Source organism: Python bivittatus, unplaced genomic scaffold (assembly GCF_059951505.1).
Source record: "Python bivittatus isolate LINGU-HERP-01145 unplaced genomic scaffold, Pbiv_v1 ctg000180_np1212, whole genome shotgun sequence".
NCBI classification, from domain to species: Eukaryota; Metazoa; Chordata; class Lepidosauria; order Squamata; family Pythonidae; genus Python; species Python bivittatus.
Window position 1 is genome coordinate 1,187,905 of NW_028277047.1, and position 25,184 is coordinate 1,213,088.

Below are 25,184 nucleotides of genomic sequence, written 5' to 3' on the forward strand. Positions count from 1 at the left end.
TGTGTGTGTGTGTGTGTGTGTGTGTTTTGCTGCTTCTGTGTATCAACCCGCAACCCTTTAAAAAAAAAAAAAGGAGCTGTGTGGGAGGGGGCGGGGAGGCTCATGCGAGCCGCGCCGCCGCCGCCGTCGCCGCGTCGCCCTTCTCCGAGGAGCCGGCGGGGGGGCGCGGGTCCCTTTAAGAGTGGGGACGAGCCCAGCCTCGGAGCCCAGCGAGGGAGGCGAGGCAGCGACCGGCGGCGCCAACGGCCGCGGCCGGACTGGGGAAGGTGAGTCGGCGCCATCCCGTTATGTAGCGGGGAGGCGGACGCGGGAGAAACAACCCCCGTTAGGCTGGGACGGGCGGGGTGGGGGGAGGGGAAGGGAGGGAAGGGAAGGAGGGGGAAGAGCGTGCGCGCGGTCGGCGGGGGGCGGCGCGCGTGCGCGGGGCCGGTGAGGGGGGACCGTTGGGAACCGGTTCGAACCGCCCGGGGGCTCCCGCTCGCCGCTCTCCCTCTCTCTCTCTTTTTTTCCTCCCTCCCCCCTTCCATGAGGGAGGGGGGCGAAGCGGCGGGCTGAGGGAACAGCGCGCGCGAGGGCGAGAGGGAGCGCGCGCGGTACACAAAGCGAGCGCGAGACAGTCCCAGAGCCGGGGAGGGCGGGAGGGCGGGTGCTAGCGACGCAGCGAGCGCGGCGATTGGCGGGCCGGGCCGCGGGGGGAGGGAAAGGGCGGGGCCTCCTGCCTCGCGGCCCTCCGCTAGGCGGCGGCCTCCTCCGCTTCCTCGGGAGGCGAGCGCGGAGCGATACCGGGATTCTTTTTTTCCCCTTCCCTCCGTCTCGTCGTGAGGGGCGGGGCGAGAGGGACGCGAGGAGAAAAAGGGAGTGAAGCGACGGATCCCTCCGCCGGCTCGTTCCCCCCCCCCCTCCTGGCCCTTCGCGGGAGCGATCCTGGGAGCGTTTTTCGGGAAAAAGAACCGTGGCCTTTCAGAACGTGTGGAAATGGGAAGACATCCTCGCGTGGGTGGGTCGCGACTCACCTCCCGCAACATTGTCCTCAGTTCTGGGCAGGCGGCCATGTTGGGTAGAAGGGATTACTTTCTCTAACCCCCCTCCCCCCCTTTTGGGATCCAGTGCTGATTCATAAGAGTGATCGTGGGGGGGAGAAGGAGGGGTTCCTGGGGGGGCTGAGGCGTGGGATGTGGGGTGGCCCCTGTGGGGGAATTGGCTGCCGGCTTCCATTATTCTCTCCCCTCAGGTTCAGAGCCAAACCAGACAAAAACTAGGAGGGGCAGGGGGTGCCTCTGCTGCTCCTGCCCGCAAAATTTGGGACGTCCCAGGACAGCTGCTTCACTGCCTTAAGAGACAGCCTTGTGGTACTCTTTAGGCATCTTGGACTACAGTTCCCATCACCCTGGCGTGCTTCAGACACGTCGCGCCACGGTGCCCCTGGCACAACCTTGCAGGGGGCTCCAAACGCGTGTTGGACTGCAGTCGACCTCACGCCCAGCAGTTTGGCTGAGGATGGGCATTGCAGTCCAGCCATCTGGAAGGAGCCCGTTTGGCGAAGGTGTCCGCGGGTGGTAAAAGTGCCTTTGCTGCCCTCGGCCCGCTTCGGGGTCTTCTTGTCCTTTGACCTGCCCTTCTTTGCAGGGCAATCGCCCAAAGGCACCTTGCCCCTTTCCTTCCGCCTAAATTGACTCTGCCGTCCTCTCCCTGATGGAACTCCCATCGTCCCTGTCCAGCAGGGGTGGAGGTGGTGGCCGAGTGCAGACCGCGGAAGTGAGAGATGGTGCGGTTGAGCTGGGAGGCTCTGCCGTTTTTGTGGTAAAGCTGTGCTTTTCGCATGGGAAGTGTCAGAGTGGTTCGCTTGGCTGCTCTCTGCCCCCCCCCCAAAAAAATCTGTGCTGTAAACTCCTTTTATCCTTTTCTCAAGTCTAGGAAGCTTCGTCTAGGAAAGACTCCAGCATGTCATTATTGTTGGCAACCAGACTGCTGAATTTTATATTACCTCTTACCCTACAGTGCTTTAAACTCTCAAACTAGTCAGGGTGTCCTGACATGCAACAGTTGGTGTGACTATAGGTTGGTCCTTTCTCCCTCTGGTCTCCTTGGATGGGATGCAGGACAAACTGTATCACGTGGGGTGTAAACTGGATGATGGTGTAGCTCACCTTTGCAAATCTTTTAGCATTTATTTTTGTCGCGTGTATAATTTTGACTTACTGTAGACTAGGCTGAGGAACGCTGTGGTGTATCTGAGCAGTTTCTTTGAACAGGTATTTCTCTTCCTCAGATTTGTAGTGAGTTAAAAACACACACAGGAGGTGTATGTTTCTAAAGCTTGTTCTAAATAGCCTCACTTTCTTCCTTCGACTGACACCTAAAATGTTTATTCTTCCTGTGTGACTATTCCTGCCTTTTCTGAGGTGCTTATTGGATTGGAACAGGACAGTTGTGCTGTTTCTGAATCTGGTCAACCATTGAAATAGGACTGGATTTTTATCATAACCTATTGTGTTTTCTGTTCGGTTTATTCTGGATAACTTCTGAATCTTCTGTTTGAAGTACACTATTATTCACTGATGATGCCCTGTGTCATAGTTAATGTGTTTGGTTTTCTGATGCATGATGTTTCTACTTGGGGCTAGTTGTCATTTTATAGCATCTTACATCCAGATCATTTTGAATGTTAAGTACTGTTTCAGAAATGATTGTGTTTACTCCTATGCTTCTGGATTTTTGTTCTGTTGAGTATTTTTTTTTTTTTAGATAGCATAGCTTTAGAATGGCACCAGACTCAGAATTCATCTTGGTAGAACCCAATTTATCCTGAATCTAGTAGGGATTTGTAGTAAATAATCATGTAATAAATGTGTAGTAAATAATCATGGATAAGAATGTGGTACTGTATTAGTTTTTTACACAATGTAGTGTCTTAGCAGTCTCTAGTTAGTATTTCTGTGTTTTCAACAGTTTACTATGTGACAGTTTCTTCTACACCCATTTCACAAGTCTTCTGACAGGTGTTATGAGACTTAACCCTGAAGCTCCATCTAAGAGACTTCAGCTTTTGAATTGGAAAGCGATGTAAGACCAGCATGGCCTATAACCGAACTTGATGGAAACTCCTTGGGTCTTTGCTTTGAGAAACGTAACCCAAACCTGTGTTACTGTTATCGAGAACCATCTAGTTTGGATCCCTCTAGAATTTTAACTGGACTGTATAAAATTGTTTTAAGAAAAAGACTTTATTTTTGTGAGTGCTTGATGATTGGTATGGATAAATAGGAGAATTTCTGTATACTTATAATATTCCTGAATGCTCTTGGGCAAGATGCTGAAATCAGATTTCTAGGCAATATGACTCTTGCATTTTCTTCAGCTTTAAGTAACCAGCAATGGCTTCCTGGTCACTAATTTTGCTAAAAGTAAGCTCCAGTTAAGTTTAAACCAGCAGAGGTCTTTCGTATTTGAACATGTCTAGGTTTGTGTGTGGATTAAACCTTGAGTGATTACACGTCCCTCTGTCAGATCTGGCAGAGTGGTCTCTAATTCACAAAATACATTTTCTGTTAATATTAACATTTAAGATGTCACAAGCTTTTTGTCTGTTCTAGCTGTTCAGTAAGGTCACCCTCTATAATTTACATTGTAACTTTATCTAATGAGTAATCAGTTACACAACTAGATCACTCCAGATTTTCTACTTTATCTTATATTTCTGTTTAAGAAAATAAGAAAGGTTAGGGGGAAAGATAGAAAGAAACAAAAAGTTAGAACAGTTGCATGTTGCTATTAAAGTTTATGGGATTTTATAATGGATTTCTAGCTAATGTTTGTCGGTTGGCCTGCAAAATTTAAATGTTTATTTCTGAGTTGCTTTACAAACAATCAAAAGCAGTTGGCTCTGTGGTTAAGGTTGGGTAAGCTCTTTGTATGGCACTTAGGATCTAGGGTAGGATATTTCAATAGCAGGTTGGCCCTCTTTCCCTGTTGCTCTGAGCTGCTGTTGAAGCAAAGGCCTTTCATGTTGTGCCTACATTTCTGTGGTTCAGATGTGTATCCTTACCAACCCCTGACTGTTGTGAGGCCTAAGGCAAGTGGAGTTTATTAAGTGCATTCTTTTAGAGAGCTGACGACATAGAAACGTCAATTCCTTACTTGTTTACAGTGCAATTGTTAGACAAGGTCCTGTGCTAAGTGGGAGAGAAATTGGACTAGCTGTAATGGACTTCAAAATTCAACAGAGGGGAGATAGCAGAAGGAAGGAAAAGAAATAGAGACAAAAAGATGTGATGTATTTCTGAACAAGAAGATAAGTTTCTCCCCTTGTAATTCTAAAAGTACAATAGTAAAAGCAAAAGCCAACAGGGAAATAATATATGTTGAGTTCAGTTACAATTTTGATAATGTAATTACACTTTTAAACAGACAAGCATCTGAACATCAATGGTGAAGGAAAACCATTTCCAGATAAACTTTATTCTGGCTAAGTCCCAAATGGTCAACCTTAATCTGCTAGTTGAGAGGAGAATAGATCTAGGTCTTCTGGCAGGAAGCAATAGCATGTATAAAACAGGGAACGCCTCTCCTATTTTGCCGATGTATTTGAATAAATTTTGTGTGATTTCTCAACTACATGGTTAGGAGAAGAGAGATGCAGAGGGAGTGTTCTTCTGTGAAAGTGCAGAATGTTCCAGGTTCCATTTTGAGCATCTTGGAGAGAAAGAAGACGAGCAAGAAATGGTGTTCTCTGGGCAAAACAGTGCAAATCCACTCTTGGGCAGAGCCTGCTTTATTTCCCAAGTGTGTTACTTTAAGGGTTCTTCCGGAACAATCCCTGGAGGTAAATTCTGAAGTCATTGAAAGGTTCCCAGAGAACTTCCAGCGCAATGAAAGCAAATGCAGCTTTTCAGTTTAAAAAATACACCATGGAGGGAAACGGGCAGGGGGGAAACAAAATCCAGGCTCTGGGTCTCATCATTGGTTATTCTCACAGTAGCTACTTTTGGAAGTTGGCAGAGGGCGGATATGGTGCTTCATCTCCCACTAACTGGTTTGCTTGACCAGGTGAAATACTATTTACTTGCCTGCTGGGTCTGTTGTGCTAGGCCTTGTGAGGCTTCGCTCACTGAGAAATGAAGATCTGGGGGACTGGAGGTTGATTGGCCTTTCCAAGAGCTCCTAAAGTTTTGATGACTGAGGCTCACAATTTAGCCTGTGCACAGTGAACTTTGGAAATGCACCTTGTATTCCAGAGTCTCTTGTTTTTCCAACCCTTTTCTGAAACAGCACGCAAACCTACTCCTTGCATCTGCAAGAAAGCAGAATGAAAGGTGCTTTGCACCTTCTCCTTTGGCCCGTGGCTCAGAGATTCTGCCCTCCCTCCTGCTGAGGGTTGTCTCTTTTCTTTAGCATGGTAGCCCTAGATTGGCAGAGGCTGTACTGGGGCTCTGCAAAACCTTGTTTGCACTTGACATTTTGGTGTAGCTTTTCATGGCACAACGGTGGTTGATTCTTCCCTAAGCAAGAAGGAAACAATCCTGGATTTGCTCTATAAAGCAAATGGCCTTTGCGTTTGTAAGATGGTGAATTAATTAAATAGACCGGCTTTTCAGCACTCGCAGAAGTCTGTTTTAATATGAGTACTACCCTCCAATATGTTCCATTTTCTTTCTGTATGTGTTTTAAATAAATGGTGTAATATATTTAGCACATTCTCGGCCTGCTTTTGTGAGTGAGCATCTGTCATCAGTGTAGCGGAAAACTAAATGTTAGCATATTTATCACAGGGATTAAATCATTTTATTGAGCAGAGAAGCCTTGATATCCCCCCCAATATCCACAGTGGGAGCTTTTGAAGAAAGAACAGGATGGAATCGTAAAAGGATTCTTAGTTGAATGGACTGGTTACAGTTTTGTGTTTCCATACTATTGACAGCAGTGGTATACCATTTATTTGTGTTTATTTTAAAATTTGGAGATGCATACTGTCATACTGAAATGGCAAAATCTCCTTTTTTAAAAAAATAGCTGGTTCCCTCTAACAGCTCTTCCACCTATATGTAATTCATTTGTCATGATGGATAAATGCACAGCTAATTGCACAGTAAAGCTTTTAGTGTGGTGCCTAAAGATTTAATGAAGATGAAGGTAATATGGAAAGTTTTGCAATGCTAGATTTCCTTTTCTGTTTTGTTTCAAAATGAGCAGGAAGGACTAAAGATACAGGAATGTTGTGTTGGTTTTTAACATTAGGTCCAAATGAGGGTCCTTTCATCTTGCTTTCTCGAACAAGCTGGAATCAACAATTAAAATCAAAACAGAACTTATTGTAGATGCAACCTGGCATCTTTTTGGAGCAAGCAGGGGTGACTTCAGTATAGATCAGGATGAGTGTGTCTTCCCAATCCAGAATTCTTCACAATTCTGGCTAGTATGGGGATGAGTGAAATGATGGACAAGTGCAAGGATGGTATCGATTTTGCTCTATAATGGGAAGATGGAACGGGATTTTGAACATGTGTTTGATTTCCGGGCTGATTTGGTTTTCATTAGAAGTGGTTTACGTTAAAAATATTTATAATCTACCCCAAAAATGTATACAAATAGAATAATAGTGAAATGGATAACTTGATCTGTCATCAGATCTGGGGCTTCTAATTCCAAAAAGAGTCACTTTTTCTGAGATGGGCAGCCATATAAACATGATGAACAAATACATAAATAAAAACACATCAGATCTCTGTGCTATGAAATGATAAGGTGGTACATACTGCAAAATGATGAAATGGAACTAAGGCATTTATCCTCTTTGAAGCAAAAAGCCTATTGTCATTTATGAAAGTTTGGATGGTATTTGGCAGGTCAGGTTGCCTGAAAATTAGGGGATTCCCTGAGTGTGCAGAGGGTTCTACTGAGGAAGAAGGTTCGGAAATGATTGCATTAAGATCAGACACGTCCAGCCCGAGGCCTCTGAATCTCCGAATGTGATTTTCTGAGATCGCCAACCTAGAATCTTTGATGTGTCAGTTGACAAGGATTATACGTGCCTGACAGAACATACACACAACATATTCAACTAGATTTGCTTAACGCTAGTAAAGTGGCACGTAGCTTTTGTCTTGCCTTGATCTCTTTTTGGAGGGTGATTCCTACCATGTCTTTCAAAAGAAGCCCCTTGCCAAAGTTGTGCCCCCCCACCTTAGATGGACTTCTCCCTCCCTCAGCTGAGTTCCCTCTCTTCCTTTGTCCGGAAGATGACCTCCTCTTTCCCCCTTCCCCCTCAAGATGGCAGACACGGACCTGTTTATGGAATGCGAAGAGGAGGAGCTGGAGCCGTGGCAGAAGATCAGTGATGTGATTGAGGATTCTGTGGTTGAAGATTACAACTCAGTTGACAAAACTGCTACAGGTGATGCTCCTCTTCCTAAGCCTATTTCTGCATTATGTTACTGAACACTTCCATTTCAGCAGATGATTGCAGTGGCAAGTTGTAGTCTTCCCTGCGGAACAGATAGATTGCTACTTAATTTTTTTAGCTGCACCTTGGCATTTTCAGAGGGCACAGACAGAGCCCCCAAGGAGATCAGAGGCAGACCTGTTAAGTTGTCAGTCTGTTCATAGCAAGAGCTGCTCTGGTTAAGACCCATGATGTTTGACGGAGCACAGACTCCAGCCCCTTTCGTGAACTAAGCCTCCCTCAACCTGCCTTTCCCTCCTCCTGATGGGTTGCATCGCATCTGCCTTGGGGCCCAAGCAGCACCCACATTGGGAGGGTACCACGTCACGGAGGGCTGGTCTGAAATCGCATGGACTGCTTTTCTGTTTTGAATAATCCCATATTCTTCAGTCACATGCACAAAGAGGGGAAAAAAATCTCCACATAAATCCTTCCCCGGCTATTATTATCCTCGTGGGTGTAACAGATTGACATATTTAATAGTTTGTCTTCCTCTTCTTGGCTGGCTGTTCGCATTTGCTCCTTCCCTGCCTTCTGGCAGATATCAAGAACAGCCTTGGCTACAATTTAATGCAGAAGAGTTCTTTCTAGAATAGGATTGCCAATCTGGCCTGCAAAAACCTGGGTAACCAGGAGAGCCAGCAGAGAGCCAGCTTGTTCTCCTCTGATCAGCTGGCTGTGATGCCTGGCAGTGCTTCAGGATAGGTAGGTGAAAATCCTTCCCCCGCAGCCGTGATACGTGTATTGTTCTTATGCCGAGATTCTTTATAGCAAGGATCATCTTTGCATGTGGGAGAACCATAGCACTGAATGTTTCTCTGCCAAAGAAAAGCTCACCCTTGCACATAGAAGAAGAGCGTGTGAAGGGTAAAGTTAAGCAGATTTCTTTCCCCTGATTTTCTGTCTGCGAGGAAGGCATATGTGTGATTAACTGAACTTTTTAAAAATAATAATTGCTGTCTGTCCCTGTTAATACATTGGGGGAAAGGGAGGAAGCTTCTCCCTAACCTGCTCACTTTCTATGAAGACAATATATGAAGGAGTTCCCCCATCTTCTGTCTAATTGGTACAACCCGTCCACTGGGTTGGCCTCTCATCTACTTTTTATATCAACCAGTCCAGGGACAGCTTGGTCAGCCTAGCTCACAGCCCATGGCAGAAGACTTAAGAAAGCCTTGCCAAGCAAGTCTACCAAAGTTGCTAGTCTATCCATCAGTCATTGGTGACCTCCAAAAGACAGGGCAGACCCTTTTGCTAAAGCTGCTTTGGGTGATTGTCTGCAGGTGATTCTGAATTATCAGCCGGGGCCGTGTTCCCTCCTCAACCCGTTTCTAGAGGTGCCCCCACCCTTTAGACCTGGCCGCTCTCCAGGGGACAGTGAAAACCTGGTTATGATTGCAGGAGACCGAATAACCATCCTGAGTTTCCTCCTTGACAGTTTCAGTCAGCGTGCAGCCAGTGGCCACCCCAGTGCCGATCGTTGCCCACGCGTCCATCGGCAGTGGCCTCCCCACGCCCGTTAGCAGCAGCGGAGCACCCAACAGCGACAGCACAAAGAAGACGCTGGTGACTCTCTTTGCAAACAATAGCAGTAAGGATCCTGAGGGTCTTGGGGACATCCAGGGGAGCTGATAGAGGAGCTTTTTCCTGGTTTCAGGTGTCTGGCGCCACCTTGATGCAAAAATGAGGTTTCTGTCCCTTAGAAGTACCCCGACGGTTTAAGGGAAAAAAGTTGGAAAAATTGCATCCTTTCACCTCTTTTCCCTGGGGTGCTGAAATGGAGAGTTCCAGAGCTGAACCGAGGAGGCCATTTCACATGCTCTGTCTGTGCCCTATCAGTAACTTTGGGATGGGCACCAGCTCAGAGGATAGTAGTGCAAATACCCCGTTTCTTAGAGAGAAGAAAGCTGGGCTCTCCTGTGCAGTCCTGCTTGTTCACGTTGCATGTTTGAATCCTTCGCCTGTACGAACTCCAGGGTTTGATGCCTGCCAGAAATATTTAGACCATCTCCAAAGCCTGCCCCCTCCTCTTACAAATGGTATGAAGCAAACGGTGTAAAGTGCACTGTGTCACTCTGTGTGTGCGTGTGTGTGAAGAATAGGAACTAGCGTAACCCTGCTCCGCTTCTAGATGGGCCCGATGGGGCTTCCCAAAGTCCCCAGCCGGTGTGGCAGAATCGGAAGGCGCCTGCTTGGAGAAGTCTTAGCTCTAGGAGGGCAGCTTTGCCGTTAGCCCCTAGCAAGTAACAACCCTCTCCTCTTTTCCAGCTGGCACGCCTCTCGTTCAGCAAGGGGGGCAGCCCCTGATCCTCGCTCAGAATCCCGCCTCTGGCCTAAGCACGGTGGTGACGCAGCCCGTCCTCCGGCCTGTCCAGGTCATGCAGAATGCAAACCACGTGACCAATTCTCCAGTGACTAGCCAACCCATCTTCATCACAACTCAGGTGAGGGGGTGTTTGGTCCCGGTCCGTGGATGTTCCTGGTTCCTTTAGTTCAGTGTTGTCCAAACTTGGCCACTTTAAGATGAGCATTGCTGGCTGGGGAATTCTGGGAGTTGAAGTCCACTCATCTTAAAGTGGCCAAGTTTGGACAACACTGCTTTAGTTCATCTGACTTAAGTGGGTCCCTTTTCACAGGCAGAAGCCTAACGGGGTTAAGGATGCCAGTACCAGGGAAGACGGCCAAAAACTGATTAAATGACTAAAATAAATGAATCCCTGGGGCAGCTTCAGGGTGCACGTTAAGAAAGGAAAGGGTTGAAGGGCAGAAAACGAATCTGATAGATTAAACACCACAAAATGAAAACTAACAGGGACGCTGGGGAGATCTCCTGGGGACAGGGAACTCCATAATTGTGTGCACTCACAGAATTGTCCTCAGTGGCAAGGGGCAGGTAGAAAGACCTCTGCCTTTTAGGAGCTCGTTTTAGAGGAAGATGGCTCTTTGGGTCTGGGCCCAGACTATTTAGCATTTTAAAAGAAGGAGCTGGTCGTCCTGATACATAATCCGGATTCAGAAGCACTTCATTTTTCCTTCTGGGAGGAAAGAATTGGGATAGGTTTTCTATATTGTACGCCTTGGTATCAAAAGATATTACGCTTCTTTACCAGCTTCTGGATATTTTGCAGGAGATGGCTAATTGACCGTCAAACTCAAAACTTACTTAGACCTGGGGCAGGCTGACAGCAGCTCCTTATAAGACCACCAGTGTGTTATAAGGCAAAGATGTAGGCTGTCCAAAATCCCCTGGCACTGGAACACAATCTAAAATGATTTAAAAACCCACCTAGCAGGTCAGTAAAAGCTGTGGGTGAAAGTCATTGTTTAAAAGGCTCGGAGAACAGGAAGAGCATCACCTGTTGACAGAAGGGGGCCTTGGTATTCCAGCAGTCACCCGCCCACCTGGACGCCTCTCCAGACAGAGGTGCTGGGGGTAATCGTTGGCTGATCAACCAGCATGAATGTTTTTTTTTTTTTAAAGAAACCTGTAAAGCTAGCATGGTGCTTTGTTTTTCAACACTTTATTTATATTTAGCTTTGAAATGGCTACAAGGTAGCCGTTTTTGGTCTGTTATGACCTGGAGACAGTACACAATTAGCATGATGACTTTTGTGCAATTTGCTTTGGCTTTGTGCCAGGCAGAGCAGTTTAAGGAACGCAGCTTGAACAGTGAGCACCCTCTGTCCACATCATTCAGGTGTGTCTTCGCAGCCAGAAGATGGGCTATAATTAAATGATACAAAGAGTCCCAGAAATTTGATCTCCTTTTAGAAATTGGGCTAGCGCTGAATGGTTGCCTCTGGCGAGATCAGAACATGCCAGCCAACCCGGCCGTCTTTGCAGTGGCCTGTGGTTGAGAAAAGCCACTAAAGCTGCTTCTTTTGCTTGTCCGAGAAAGGGTTTCCCTGTGCGGAACGTCCGCCCTGTGCAAAACACGATGAATCAGGTTGGGATTGTCCTGAATGTACAGCAAGGCCAGACGGTACGGCCGATTACCCTTGTCCCAGGTAAGGCAGAGAGGGAAGCCTGTCAGAGTTGGGGTGCGGAGTCGGGAAGCAGGTTGATAAGCAGAGCCCAGCAAAATTGATCTGTTTGGGCACAAAGTCTAGGCCGGGAGGGTGTGGCTTTGCAGATGACCCAAGTCGGCTCCCCTCAATTCCAGCTTCGCCGGGTTTAAAACACAGGGGCTTCTGTGCCTCTGCGTTTCGCAGACCTCCTCTCCAGAGTTTCCCAAAGGGCGTCAGCAACTATCAACCCCTTTTCTCCCCTCTCCTCCCTTTCTTCAGCCCCGGGCACGCAGTTTGTGAAACCCACCGTCGGTGTCCCTCAGGTTTTCTCCCAAATGGCCCAGGTGAGACCTGCTCCAACCATGCCAGTCCGACCAGCCTCCAACACTTTCACTACGGTCATTCCGGCCACCCTGACCATCCGGAGCACGGTTCCACAGTCCCAAGCGCAATCGCAAAGTAAGTCCTCCCTCGGCACCTCTTCCTCCTCCTCTACTCCTTCAGTGCAGCCAGCTGCGCTGGGACAGTTAACTGTACAACAGCCCGGGCAGTCCACTCAAGCTACTAACCCCAAATGAGGTAAGACTGTCCCATTGGGCAAGGGAAATAACATTTGACAAAGGGCTATCTTGTCACCTGCTCCACGTCTGTTCTAGAGCAGTGTTTCTCAACCTTGGCAGCTTGAAGATGTGTGGACTTCAACTTCCAGAATTCCCCAGCCAGTTAGCAGTTTGAATTCATCTGTAGAGCGTCCTGTTGCAGATGTCTGGTTCTGCCTGACTGGCTTTCTGGAGCCCCAGGCAGAGAGATTGGCTCCCTGGCCTGTCCACTGGAACTTCCTGCATGTGCACCCTCTGTTATTCCACTTAGCCTCTCCCTTCCCCCCCTCCCCCCAGCCTTGAAAGAAACATGCAGGTTTTATTTCTGCACAAGAGCATCTTAGTTCTGTCTTTCCAAAGGGGAAACTAATTTTTCTGCTTCCTGCTTCGCCCCTCGAAGCCTCCCAGCGCAACCTGTCTCCATAATCAAGTTTTCATGCTTTGACTCCTCCTCTTCCACGTTAGAATGAAAACGACGGGCTTCTTTGCTTGTTTTCCTGGCAGTGAGTATTGCGAGTTTTGTCACAGTGAAAAAGCCCGGGGTGACGGGTGAGAACAGCAACGAGGTGGCAAAGTTGGTGAATACCCTGAACACAGTTCCTTCGCTTGCTCAGAGCTCGGGCCCCCTTGTGGTGCCAAACAACAGCCAGGCACATGGTTCACAGAGGACGGGCATCTCTGAGTCTTCCTCACAGAAAGGTACGCTCTTCTAACTCAAACCTTTGGAGGAATTTGGGGAGGGCACCGAGGGCACTATTATTTGGGGAAAGGGTGTGTCTGCCTCCCCCTGCCCCCCCACTGGAAAGAAATTGCAGAAAAAGAAGAAATAATCTTTTTGACCAGTTCCAGTGAGGTGTTGGCAGGAGCCTCAGAGAGTTTGGGACTTTCACCTGGGACCCCTTTCTCTCCCTGATTCTTTTTCTGTTGCCGTTCACAGTCAGTTCCTCGCCTATCCCCACCTTTGACTTGCAAGACAGTGGACGGAAGGCCTGTCCTCGCTGCAATGCCCAATTTAGAGTCACTGAAGCTTTAAGAGGCCATATGTGTGTAAGTAATCTGTTCTGCTCGTGGGGGTCAGCCGTGAGATGGTAGCTGAGGGAAGAACCACCAATAGCTGTGTTCTCCAGGTTGGGTAAATGCCTGTTTCTGGAATACAACCACCCAGGGAGAACATCACCCACTGGTTGGCCTCAGAAACTCAAGTTTGGGGGCAGACCAAGAGAAATCTCACTAGAGAACTTGCTTTTTTGCACAGTGGATATTCCTTCACAGCCTTTGCGGCCCCAGGATGCTGGGAAAGGCGAGTCAACAAGTTCATGGCTGCCCTTGGCTAGGTGAAATCTGTGAGGCTGAACTTGCCTATCTTTGAACATTAGATGCTCGTGACAAGGAAAGGCCTATTGTTTCATCCAGTTTCTTTGACTGGATGCTATGGGGACAAGGCACCCTAAGCTAACAGTTCTGAGAGGAGGGTTTGGAAGCAAGGTGCAGGGGTAAATATCCATTGAATTGGTCAAGTCTACTGCAGATTTTCATCCCCAAGAGTCCCTGTACATAGAGAAGCCGTTCCTGTTGCAGAAATGGCATTGTTTGGTTTCTCTGTGGCTTTGGCCATGAGAGCCATTCTGATCTCTTTTCATCTAAGACCTGTTTGCACAGCAGCCTGTCCCTTTGGCCCTCCAGGGTGAAGCCAGACTGCCAGACCAGAACCAGCGGAGAGGGGAGAAGGCCTCCTTCGGATGACCTGTCTTTCGAGAGCGGCTAGAGCTTACGCAAGGGTTTTGTTGTTCTTCTCTTCTCCTCCCCACAGTACTGCTGCCCTGAAATGGTGGAATTCCTGAAGAAAGGGAAGCCCCTGGAGTCAGAACCAAATATCCAAGCCCCCAAGCCCCCTTCCCCAGAGAAAACCGCCGCCGTTGCTTCGCCACCCTCCTCCACCCCCATCCCTGCCCTGTCACCGCCAGCCAAACTCTCCGAGCCAAGTGACGGCACCAGCGAGGGAGTGCAGAGCAAGCTGATCATGCTGGTCGATGACTTCTATTATGGCAGGGATGGGGGCAAAGTGAACCAGCTGCTCAACTTCCCCAAGGTGCCAACGTCCTTCCGCTGCCCTCACTGTACAAAGAGGCTCAAGAATAACATACGGTAATCACAGTGATAGTCGGGGGGTTAGGGAGCAGGGGGCGAGAGAGAGAGCTGCCTCACCTCCTGGCCAGCAGTCCAAACCCCTTGGGGCAGCGTCCTCTCCTCCAGAATTAAGGGACGTATTTTTAAAAGCTTGGGAGTTATTTAGATCAGGGTTGCTCTACATCTTCATTTGGAGTTAGTGAAAATAAACAACTCCAGTTTTCTGCTTAAGACTTTTAAAGAAGCCGCTTCTGTGTATGACCAGACAAAAGTTCAGAGGGTTTGGACCATTGTCAGAGGAAAGATCCTATTTTATCTATATAAAAAAATCTGAATCTGACGCTACTTAGCTTTTCCCTCGGGTGTGTGCTTCCGTGGACTAAACTGGGTGGTGGCCACAGATCCAGAGCAGGCGTGTGTCTTTTGGGGGAGCCCTTGAAACCTCGTCTTGCTGTCAGACTCAGGGGCTCCCTACTGTCAGCAAAACAGGCATGACCCACTCCTCGTCTGTAGGTTTATGAATCACATGAAGCACCACGTTGAACTGGATCAGCAGAACGGAGAGGTTGACGTCCACACCATCTGTCAGCACTGTTACCGACAGTTCACCACTCCGTTCCAGCTGCAGTGCCACTTGGAAAACGTCCACAGCCCGTATGAATCCACCAGTAAGTTGTGCTTAAAAAGGGGGCTTCCCCTTAGCAGATGGAAGGGGAAAGTAGGGGGTCCCCTTAAAAAGGGATGTCACCCCCGACAGCCTTTCCTGTATTATTCAGATGGGCTTCCTTTAACTTTGCCTGATTTAAAGAGAAAAGCCCAGTAAGCGGGGGGGGGGGGGGGATGTCTGAGGGATTAAAGTGTTCTTTCAGGCTCCATTGAGGCAGATCGCAAGCGATGGCTTGCGAGGCTTGATTGCCGTGTCTGAACCTTCCTGATGAATATTGACAAGCTTCCTCTCTTACAGCAAAATGCAAGATCTGTGAATGGGCTTTTGAGAGCGAGCCCATGTTCTTGCAGCATATGAAGGACACCCACAAGCCAGGGGAAATGCCCTATGTCTGTCAGGTACTGCAAATGCTTTGGGGGGGCGGGGGGGGGCTGGTTGAAAATGGCTTGGTGTTAGATGAATCTTTGCCCTTTGCATCAAATATGTCTGTTGATTCTATCCATCAACAACGTTCCTAGAGAAATTTACCACAAAAAAAAAAAAAAACCCAAAGGAAAATAATTTCAAAAACCTGGGAGGATCCAAACCTCCTTGCCTGAGTACCTTAGAAAGGCAGGTGGGCCCCCGGTGGGCCTCCCAGGAAAGGCAGTTTCTGACCCACTCTGGAGACTGAACCCTTTTAATAGTTCTGTGGGGATGGTTCTCGCCAGGTTTGCCAGTACCGTTCGTCGCTCTACTCCGAAGTAGATGCCCATTTCCGGATGGTGCACGAGGACACCCGTCACCTCCTCTGTCCATATTGCCTCAAGGTCTTCAAGAACGGCAATGCCTTCCAGCAGCATTTCATGAGGCACCAGGTGAGTCGCTCCCCACCACCAGGGCTTCTTCGGCATGTCAGCATGGAGGCTTCCCTGGCGGGCTGGCCTCCACCAGGAGAGAAGGCCCGTCCTTCAGCAGTCTCAGCGCTGGGGCTTCCCTTGTTCCCTGCAGAAAAAGAGCGTGTACCACTGCAACAAATGTCGCCTGCAGTTCCTCTTTGCCAAGGACAAGATTGAACACAAGCTGCAGCACCACAAAACCTTCCGCAAACCCAAGCAGCTGGAAGGGCTGAAGCCGGGCACCAAGGTACAGCCAGCCGTGGGGTGGGCTTGTGGGGTTGGAGCCTGGTAGAAATGGCTGAGGACGAGAGGCCTGCTTGGGCTCGCTTGCGTGGTGCCGAGGTGTTTCTCCCTCCTGCCCAGCGGTCACCCTGTCTGGCGTCGTGCTGTTCCAGACTGGCACAGCAAGAGGGGGAAACAGATTGCATGCAGAAAATTAGCGAAGCAGTCCTTGTCCCTGCCTTTACTTTCTTGCTGGGGAGCAGAAGCAGAGTTCTGATCCTGGCAAGGGTGGGATTATTCTCACTATTGTGGCTGCCTTCCTTGGGGCTGCAGGTGACCATCCGGGCCTCCCGAGGACAGCCGCGGACATTGCCCCTCTGTGCGAATGACATGCCTCCGGGCCTTCTACAAGACGCTGCCTTGCTGTCGGCTTCTTCAGATCCCCAGCCTAACTTCCCGTACCCGCCTTTCCAGAGGAGCATCCAGAAGAAAGCTGTCAGGAAAATGTCAGAGCTTCTTACCAAGTTTCAAACTAACACGTTCCTTAGAAAGACATTTCTGGCCACCGGGTCCTACTCCAGAGCAGTAACTGTGTGTGGTCTCAGGGTCAGAATAAGAAAGCTTCCCTAGGGGCGGGCGTGAGTGTTCAGCCAGAGAAGGGGGTAGGCAGGCTAAGAGATGCCCTGCGCCTTTTGGTGGGGCTGAGAGGAAGCCGCCTTGGTTGCGTGCTCGAATGCCAGGCACTGGGGCATTTCGCTGTTGGGAACCGTTCTTGCCCAGAGGTCCTCTGTGACTCTCCGCACTGTTTTCAATTTAATGTTTGCTCTGGAAACATGCAGAGCTACGGAGGTAGCAGAAAGACTTTTGCCTCTGCACTGGATAATATTTCATCCCCACACCTTACTGCAGCCTTGTTGGGACCCCGCCACCACACGGCTCTGATTTGGCTCTCCCTTCCTCTCGGCAGGAGTGTTCTCGGCAGGCAGACGTGCCTGGAGTGCAGTTTCGAGATCCCAGACTTTCCTAACCACTTCCCCACCTACGTCCACTGTTCACTATGCCGTTACAGCACCTGCTGCTCTCGCGCTTACGCCAACCACATGATCAAGTGAGTGCCACCAGGCGAGGCCCTGTGTCTAGGCTGCTGTTCCACAGGAGCAGAGAGGCTCCGTCCGGTGCCAGGATCAAGCAGAGTGCTCTTAACGCTCCCATCTCCACACTACGTGGATGGAGAGCTGAAGGAACTTGAGGGATAGATGGGGAGGGAGATTCTTGGCCCCTGGAGCTGGTCCCCTGGCCTATCAAATGCAGGCTTTTTCTGCATTTGCTCCTTGCTCTTGGGAAAAGGCTCCTTGCTCTTGGGAGCCCCATGACGAATGTCCTTTCCCCTTTGGCACTCAGGCACTTTTCTTGCTGTAAGAGGAGAAGCAGGAGCCTCTCTTCTCTGTATATGGCTCATGGCAGATGAACGTCGCTGGTTCTGCCTTGGGCCAGGCTGGGGTTCTGTAATAAGTGCTGCATTCCTCTCTCTCTGCTCTGTTTTTTATAGCAACCACGTTCCTCGCAAAAGTCCGAAATACTTGGCCTTGTTCAAAAACTACACTGCTTGGTAAGGCCGCACCCCTCCAAACTTGGGGATCGAAAGTCCTTTTGATAGCTGCGTCTTCTCCGCCGGGAACCCTGAAGATTGTGGCCCTGAGAGGGGAGCGGGGGCGGCCCTCACAGTAAATTGCCTTTCCCAGTGAAACAACAGCATCCCGGGGCTTATGGGGAGGGTGAGGGATTCTAGGTAGCAACTCTGACACCAGAGTGACGCTTCTTTTCGGTTTTCTCACCAGCGGAGTCCGGTTGGCCTGCTCCGCTTGTCTCTTTGCAACATCGGAGGGCGATGCCATGGCTAAGCACCTTGTCTTCAACCCATCTCACGAATTCAGCAACGTCATTCTACGAGGTAAGAAACACCCTGGTCCCCTCTCCCTCTGCCTCCAGGGGCTTTTCTGGCTTTAGGCTGGCACAGGCTGTGTCTGCAGCCTCAGAAAGGGAGGCAGGGAGCCCAGTGATAATGAGACTGGGGAACAAGTGGGAAGCTGACCCCACTGACACCCCATTGACTGGCTTAACAAGCAGTTGACTTACTGAGGAGAGGGCAGCCAGTGGTGGGGGAAGGAACTTTGGGTCAGCCCCATGCTAAAAGCTTCTGGGGACACCTGCTCTCCAGCTTTGCTGGCTGTCCAGCCTGGATGCATTTCCTGTCGTAAGCCGAACTTCTCCTTTCTGGTTGTCACAGGTCCTGCCTGGAGTTCGCACTCAAGGTAAGCTGTCGCCCATCTCTGTTTGGATACATTTTGTTCTCCTGCCTCTCCTTCCTGCGGGAGATGCTTCACGTCCCTCTCTTTCCTTGGCTTCAGGCCTGCTCAGCCTTTCGAACGAGGCACGAAAGTGTCAGTCTTCACCTGCTCCCCCAGCGAACCCACCACTGTGAACACGCCGTCTCCTCTGCTTGAGGAGGAGAAGGCCAAGGAGGTGCCAGGGGCAGTGCCTGAGGCGACCCCTGAGGCTAGCGGAAGACCTCCTGCAGCGGTCCAGGAGAACGAGTGCTTGAATGTCGACAGCCGTGAAGAGGAACCGTTGGCAAAGGAGGTGCCTGAGCCCGCCAGCCGAAAAGAGCAGCTCTCCGTGAAGAAACTCCGGGTGGTTCTCTTTGCTTTGTGCTGTAACACCGAACAGGCGGCAGAGCACTTTAAGAACCCGCCACGGCGGATCCGCCGCTGGCTGAGGCGCTTCCAGGCCTTCCAGGAGGAAAACGTGGCCTCTCTGTCTGAGGGCAAGTACTTGAGCTTGGAAGCGGAGGAGAAGCTGGCTGAGTGGGTTCTCACGCAGCGTGAGCAGCAGTTGCCGGTCAACGAGGAGACCCTCTTTCAGAAGGCTACCAAGATTGGGCGGTCTCTGGAGGGGGGCTTCAAGATCTCCTACGAGTGGGCGGTCCGGTTCATGCTGCGGCACAACCTCAGCACGCACAACCGCCGGGCGGTGGCTCACCCCCTCCCCAAAGATGTGGAGGAGAACGCCAGCTGCTTCATTGAGTTTGTGCAGGGACAGATCCACACCCAGGACCTGCCCCTCTCCATGATTGCTGCCATCGATGAGATCTCCCTCTTCCTGGACACAGAGGTGCTCTGCAGCGATGACCGGAAAGAGAACGCCTTGCAGACAGTGGGGACCGGGGAGCCCTGGTGCGATGTCGTCCTGGCCATTTTGGCCGACGGGAGCGTCCTGCCCACCGTCGTCTTCTACAGAGGCCGTGTGGAGCAGGCCGCCAACGTGCCGGAGACGATCCTGCTGGAGGTGAAGGAGAGCGGCTACAGCGACGACGAGATCATGGAGGTTTGGTCCTCCAAAGTGTGGCACAAGCACATCGAGAACCAAAACAGCAAAGGGATGCTGGTTCTGGACTGCCATCGGACGCACCTTTCTGAAGAAGTCCTGTCTATGCTGAGCTCCTCCAGCACCTTGCCAGCCGTTGTCCCGGCCGGCTGCAGCGCGAAAATCCAACCATTGGACGTTTGTATCAAAAGAACTGTGAAAAACTTTGTGCGCAAAAAGTGGAAAGAGCAGGCCAAGGAGATGGCAGACTCGACTTGCGACTCGGACATTCTCCTGCAGCTCGTCCTGTGTTGGCTGGCCGAGGCCCTTGAGGTCATTAGCGACTGCCCTGAACTGGTGCAGCAATCATTCCTGGTGGCCAGCGTCCTGCCCGGCCCCGACGGCACGGCCAACACGCCCACCCGCAACGCGGACATGCAGGAGGAGCTCATTGCTTCGCTGGAGGAGCAGCTGAAACTCAACAACGAACTGCAGGACGAGGAGGCCGACCGTGAGGGAGGGCCTGCGGAGGAGTCTGCCAACCCCGAGATCCTGCACCAGCTCTTTGAGGGGGAAAGCGAGACAGAGTCCTTCTATGGCTTTGAGGACGCAGATCTGGAGCTGATGGAAGTGTGAGCGCCGAAGGAAAAAAGAGATGGATTGCTCTCTTTTTTTAATTCATTGTCGGAAGAGACAGTTTTTCTACTTCCCTGTGGATTTGTGGGTATAGGAGAGAAGAAGTAGGTGAACACACAGACTAATGATAGCCATGTATGCTGTTCGGTTTCTAAATACAAAAAAAAAAATGTGCTTTTTTTCCTTAAATCACTGTTGTGGCATTTCCTGAAGATATATTGTGGGTGGATTTATTATTATTATTTGTTTTTGCATTTCCTTTACCTCACTGTATTATAGTTTCTGGGTTTTTATTTTGTTGGATTTTTTGTTTTATACTGTGCAAAAAAGTTTTTAATTATACCACATTATCAATGTGACTTTTTTTTTTTGGGAAGACAAGGAAAACTGATATGTAGCTGACGGATGATTTCTCAATCTCACTTTTTGTCGTAGCAGATTATTTTTCTGTAACATTCGGACCTGGAAATGTAGATTTCTGGGGTAACTTTTTTTTTTTTTAGCTATGAGAAATTACTTTAACATTTGAAACGTCCTATAGCTGCCCACAAAAAATTGAGATTGCTTTATTGAAACAAGAAGAGAACAGCAATTAAATGCAGGCATTGTTGTTTAGGAGAGGGAGGGGCAAATCCCTTACGTTTTCGTCGCCAGCAGATCGCTCTACGAACTTGGAAGCACCGTAAGGGTTGAACAGAAATCCACTTGTAGAAAATTCCTCCGATTGCATAGCAGTTGATGCAAAAAGTTTTCTGTCCCCAGTGGTGAAACCATCACTTTTATCTGTTCCTTTGAATCGCTAGAAAGAACACAGTGGCAGGTCGTGCCCCACTGGGAGAACCTTTCTCCGGCGGCTGATCGCAAACAGATTCTCTAACGGACCACTGACATTGCCTTTTTAAAACGATCGCGAGCTACTGAAGCCTGCTTTCTCCGAAGACGTCAAGACACTACGTTCCCCGAATTTAGTGCTGCAATTGAACCCAACTGTGACATGCACAAAAATGAGGGAAAATTCCTGTTTTATTTTTCACTGCCAGCATAAAAACAGAGACGAAAAAAAAAGAGAGAGATGTTTTTCTACTGTTTGCATGTTTGAGAGTTTTTTAAATTGTAACGTATTATGGTCTAAATAATGAAAACATTTTGACATAGAAAAAAAAAACCGACCACCCACCCTCCCACCCTGTACACCTTTTCTGTTTCTCCTTTGAGGTTGAAAAAAAGAATTCTCCCATACCTTCCCCCCACCCCAACTCCCAAAAGCCAAACTCAAGGGAAGCAGGAAGTAGGGTGGGCTGACCTGTAAATGGTTCATCTTTAAAATGTACATATGTGGAACATTTAATAAAGCCAGGGAAATGGATTTATAAACACGTGTTTTCATTACAGAGAATCTTAAAAACGAGTTTGGCAGCGAGAGATAGAACTAATGGTGTGAACCGTAGCCAGGTTCACAAATTGGGCTTAGCGCAGCCTGGGAATTCATTCTGGTTTCCTCTGTTCAGCAAAGCTTGGTTTAAGACTCGTGACCCGGATCTCTAGAAACGCCTAGAGAGACCTGTGGCCTCCCAAGACCTTGTGCCCCTCCCTCAGATCCGTGCAAGGTAACACTAGTTTCTTGTTCCCTCTCCTCGCTGCTCCCTAAGCTTAGGAGTTCCCTCTGTGATTGTGAATTCATCCCCCTGCAGGTAGACTTTTCTAAGAGCCCCTGAAGCAGCAGAGGACGATGGGAGAGCTGGATTGCTGGGACTCAGCTGTGAAACTGAAGCAGATGGTAAGCAGGAAAGCACCGGATCACCTGCGCATAAGCACCCAGGGTGTTACAACCCCTCCTTCCCTCCCATTTCCTCTTCCGAGTCCTGGATTCCGTCGGCCTTCCAAATGCTGCCCTCTAGTGGCTCAGGGAGGTAATTAGATTGGATGGGCTCTACCCATGGGAATCGAAGCTGCTGCCCTCTGCTGGCTTAGTGTGGTCACTGCAGCTCCTATTTAAATATCCCTTAGATTCTGGTTTTTGAAAAAAGCAAGCACAATTGCCAATCCCCAGAATGGTAGTTTGGCGGGGCAGGGCATGTTTCAACAGCCCCCCCTTCCCCCCCATGTAGAAAACAAGGACATCAAAACAGCTAGGCTAGAATCCATGGTGCACTGGGCGTCGCTACGTAGAAAATCCTTGTACAGGAAACACTTCAAAAAGATAGGAAACACATTTTTTCATGTGCCAGTGTGACAAACCAAAACCGTTCTAAACACTAGGCTGGTTTGGAACTCTAGCTGTGCCGGCTGGGGATTATGGGAGTTGTAGCCCAGCATATTTGGAAGGTTGAAGGATGGTCGATTATAGAGCCTAGGAACTCGTTCACCATAAAGGTCAACAGAAAACTTCTGAAACTGTTCCTCGTGGAAACCGCCAGAGATTTTTTCACACAGAAGAGTTGTAGAAGGCAGTCAACCATTTTTATTAAAGGCTGGCTTCTGCAGTATAGTATAACAAGGGCTTTCTTTGGGGCTCTGTCTTCAACAAATACAAAACTGGCCTAGGACGTCTTCAATTTCATTCAAAGCCGCTGCAAGGAAAAAAGACCGCCAAATTAGCAGCCAGGCAAATGTTGCGAAACGTGCGAAAAAAGACCGTCACGGAAATAAATCATTTTTTAAAACCCAAGGTAGTAAGGTAGGGCTGTCATTGGGGCTTGGGGTCCCTGGTGACGGAGTTGCCAGAACAGGACCTGGTTCTGCTGCCACGGCTGCACGTGCAGAGAGAAAACCTCTAGAAGGCTAATGGCTCCCGCGGATCCTTTCGTAACTCTGTGCAGAGGGGATGCTCCCTTACCTGACGAGGTGAGCGATGTCCCAGTTGGTCTCCAAGGACAGGGGCCCTTCCACTTCCACGCCTTTCTCGGTTACGGTGGTGATCTCATACTGAGGAGGGAGAGCAGATGGTCAGGCCCCTCCTGGGGGTCTTTGTCTCAAAGGTGTCAGCCCTCAAAGGGGCATGCCGACACGCCATTCCTGACCTAGGGTCTGGGCTGGTGGGTCAGCCCGCACGGCCTTACCCGGTTGAACGAGCGGGCGTCCCTGTAGTAGAGGATCCTCATGCAACGCTCAATGAGTGCTCTAGCCGCCTGCTGAGAGAGGACGGGTGTCTTCTCCAGGGCGTCCCTCATGAGTGGCTGCAACGGGGCGAAAAAAAGGGAGCATGCTGAGTTGCGCGGTCACCCACGGTGAGAGAGAAGTTGGGTATGGATCCCTCGAAGCCACCTCTGCCTTAACTGGGTCTGCTGGATGAGCCACAGCACAGCACCCAAAGCTGCGATGCACCGTTGCAAAATGAGGACGGCCGAAATCTGCGAGGCAGGGCACTAATCCCGAAAGATGATAATTTAGCGTGATCAGAGAACCCAGCTCAGGCCAAAGGCCCCAGCCTTGCTGGACCAAAAACACAGACGAATCTGCACCCCCTTCTGTCCATGCCACCTACCTGCGCCACGTAAGACCCATATCCGGTTGCCAACGAAGGAGCTTCGTACGCCACTCCCAGCATGTCGACGTAACCTAAGAAACTGAGAGGGGAGAGATTGAGGGGGGCAGCGCCATGTCAGCTGGTGTCCCCAAATGCCCTACGTGGCTCCAAAGGCTTGCTGTGGCTGAAGCCCACGTGCTGTCCACTGAAAAGTACGGTGTGGAGGAGGAGCAGAAGGCAAAAACTGAATTATTGGTAGCTGGAGAATGCAGCGTCAAGAAAGCAACGAGAATGCAAAGTTACCCAGCGCTCTGCAAATGGGACTTGGCGAAACGTTACTTGTGAATCGGCCACGGCACCGTTCCTCAGCCCTTTCCCTCCCTCTGTTCCGGCCTTACCCTTCCCCGTGCGAATAGCCACCGATCACGACCGTGTTCCAGAGAGGATTCATCTTGGAGCGGTGGTTGTACATGACTCGGGTCAGCCAAGAGTGAATGGCCTTCGGGCTGTAACTGTGGCCGTCGCCCAAAAGGTCCTCGTCAATCCTGCAAGGCGCAGAAGCCCATCAGACACGGCTCCCTCGAGCCATTCTGCTGGTGCAGGCACAGATGGGCCAGCCGAGAATCGGGCCCTCTCGCCCCCCGGGCACGTCGCGAGGGCCGCAGCTTCTGAGCACCCCCCAGCGGGGAGAAGGCAGCCCCGTGAAAAGGGCCGTCAGCAGGGAGGTCAAAGCAGGCGGCCAACGAGACAGCTGGCTGGTACTGGCGAACGTCCCTCCGCGGCTTTCGCCCTCCGATCGGAGCGCTCGGGGGCAGAAGCTGGCCGAGGACCAAACGCCTGCGGGGCAGCCGGGCGACTTACACCATCTGCTCCAGGACCTGCTTGAGGTACTGGAAGTCCGCATAGTCCCCGGAGGAGCCCAGGACGGTGCTGTCGTTGACCTTCATGATCCTGGAGAGGTTGCGGAATCGGGCCAGTGACCCGTAGGAGCCCAGCGTGTCGGCGGCGATGATCACCCCGCCGTCGAACTTCAGCCCCAGGACGGAGGTGCCCGTCACCATGGGGCTCCTGGGGAGGGGGGGAGAGAAGGGGGTGTTGGATTGCCAATCCCCAAGAGGGTGGCTGGACGACCCTCCCTGCGGGCTGGGCCAGGGCGAGGGGTGAGGCTTTGGCCCTGCGGAAGACGGAGCCCGACCGGACCCTCCAGTCGCATTCACGGGGCTGCTCCCTGCAGTGCCTGTGGTTGAGCCTCCCTGGGCGGGAGCAGTCTACCTTTCCACGCAGGCCCCAGGACGCAGGCTCTTTAGTTGGAAGGCAAATAATATAAAGGAAGATCTTTCTCCCAGGCCCCCCCCAACCCTACATGGGTATTGGACTACAACTCTCATCACTTCTATGGAGGAAACTGTAGTCCAGCACAGGGGGCAGGCTCTGATTTACATCCCAACCCGCGAGGGATCCCTTGCCCCCTCCCCCTCCCGGGTGTGACGTCACGCGCCGGGGGGGTCTCCCCGTGGGAAGGGGCTTCTCCCTCCCCCACCCCCCGCCTTACAGAGTTCGCTTGGCGGCCCCGGTCTGGACCCCGGAGCCCTGGGTCGGGATGGCCAGCGGGAACAGCTCCCCCGGAGCAGGACCCCCGGCCCAGAGCGGCGGCAGCAGCCTCATCGCGGGCACCTCCATCTTCCCCGAACCGCGGCAGCTTAGTCACGGAGCAGGAAGAGGCGGCGCGACGGAGCATGCGCAGCGGGCCGGGAAACGGCGTGGGTCGCCTCTGAATTGT

General features: G+C 50.5%; 2 protein-coding genes across 6 annotated transcripts; one reads left to right on the top strand and one right to left on the bottom strand.

Moving 5' to 3' along the window:
• The first annotated feature begins 126 nt into the window (after positions 1 to 126).
• On the top strand, positions 127 to 21,302 carry POGZ (pogo transposable element derived with ZNF domain). 4 transcript variants are annotated; one of them, XM_088137166.1, is made up of 19 exons: positions 127 to 266; positions 7,267 to 7,390; positions 8,877 to 9,029; positions 9,707 to 9,882; positions 11,338 to 11,446; positions 11,726 to 11,905; positions 12,550 to 12,744; positions 12,983 to 13,092; positions 13,856 to 14,190; positions 14,686 to 14,840; positions 15,137 to 15,237; positions 15,550 to 15,696; positions 15,830 to 15,964; positions 16,273 to 16,445; positions 16,907 to 17,047; positions 17,489 to 17,548; positions 17,778 to 17,890; positions 18,227 to 18,251; positions 18,348 to 21,302. In XM_088137166.1, exons 2-19 carry the CDS (start codon positions 7,267 to 7,269, stop codon positions 19,936 to 19,938), a joined length of 4,023 nt encoding a protein of 1,340 aa, XP_087993292.1. In that variant the 5' UTR covers positions 127 to 266; the 3' UTR covers positions 19,939 to 21,302. The 4 variants fall into 4 exon arrangements, with proteins under 4 accessions (XP_087993292.1, XP_087993294.1, XP_087993293.1 ...); XM_088137167.1 differs by lacking the exon at positions 127 to 266 and adding an exon at positions 739 to 997; XM_088137168.1 differs by lacking the exon at positions 8,877 to 9,029.
• A 1,074-nt stretch (positions 21,303 to 22,376) lies between these two features.
• Positions 22,377 to 25,134, bottom strand: PSMB4 (proteasome 20S subunit beta 4). 2 transcript variants are annotated; one of them, XM_007427927.4, is made up of 7 exons: positions 24,957 to 25,134; positions 24,266 to 24,472; positions 23,803 to 23,949; positions 23,423 to 23,504; positions 22,998 to 23,114; positions 22,775 to 22,863; positions 22,377 to 22,508 (listed from the first exon to the last, which is right to left on the bottom strand). In XM_007427927.4, exons 1-7 carry the CDS (start codon positions 25,082 to 25,084, stop codon positions 22,496 to 22,498), a joined length of 783 nt encoding a protein of 260 aa, XP_007427989.2. In that variant the 5' UTR covers positions 25,085 to 25,134; the 3' UTR covers positions 22,377 to 22,495. The 2 variants fall into 2 exon arrangements, with proteins under 2 accessions (XP_007427989.2, XP_087993301.1); XM_088137175.1 differs by lacking the exon at positions 22,377 to 22,508 and having other exon boundaries at positions 22,771 to 22,863.
• Between the last annotated feature and the right edge of the window lie 50 nt (positions 25,135 to 25,184).

Coding starts and splice junctions, on each gene's coding strand:
- POGZ (XM_088137166.1), top strand. CDS start 7,267: ATGGCAGACACGGACCTGTTTATGGAATGCGAAGAGGAGGAGCTGGAG. Junction 7,391..8,876: donor AGTTGACAAAACTGCTACAG/GTGATGCTCCTC, acceptor CCTCCTTGACAG/TTTCAGTCAGCGTGCAGCCA. Junction 15,697..15,829: donor AGCATTTCATGAGGCACCAG/GTGAGTCGCTCC, acceptor TGTTCCCTGCAG/AAAAAGAGCGTGTACCACTG.
- PSMB4 (XM_007427927.4), bottom strand. CDS start 25,084: ATGGAGGTGCCCGCGATGAGGCTGCTGCCGCCGCTCTGGGCCGGGGGT. Junction 23,505..23,802: donor GGCTATTCGCACGGGGAAGG/GTAAGGCCGGAA, acceptor CTCCCCTCTCAG/TTTCTTAGGTTACGTCGACA. Junction 22,864..22,997: donor ACGCCCGCTCGTTCAACCGG/GTAAGGCCGTGC, acceptor CTCCCTCCTCAG/TATGAGATCACCACCGTAAC.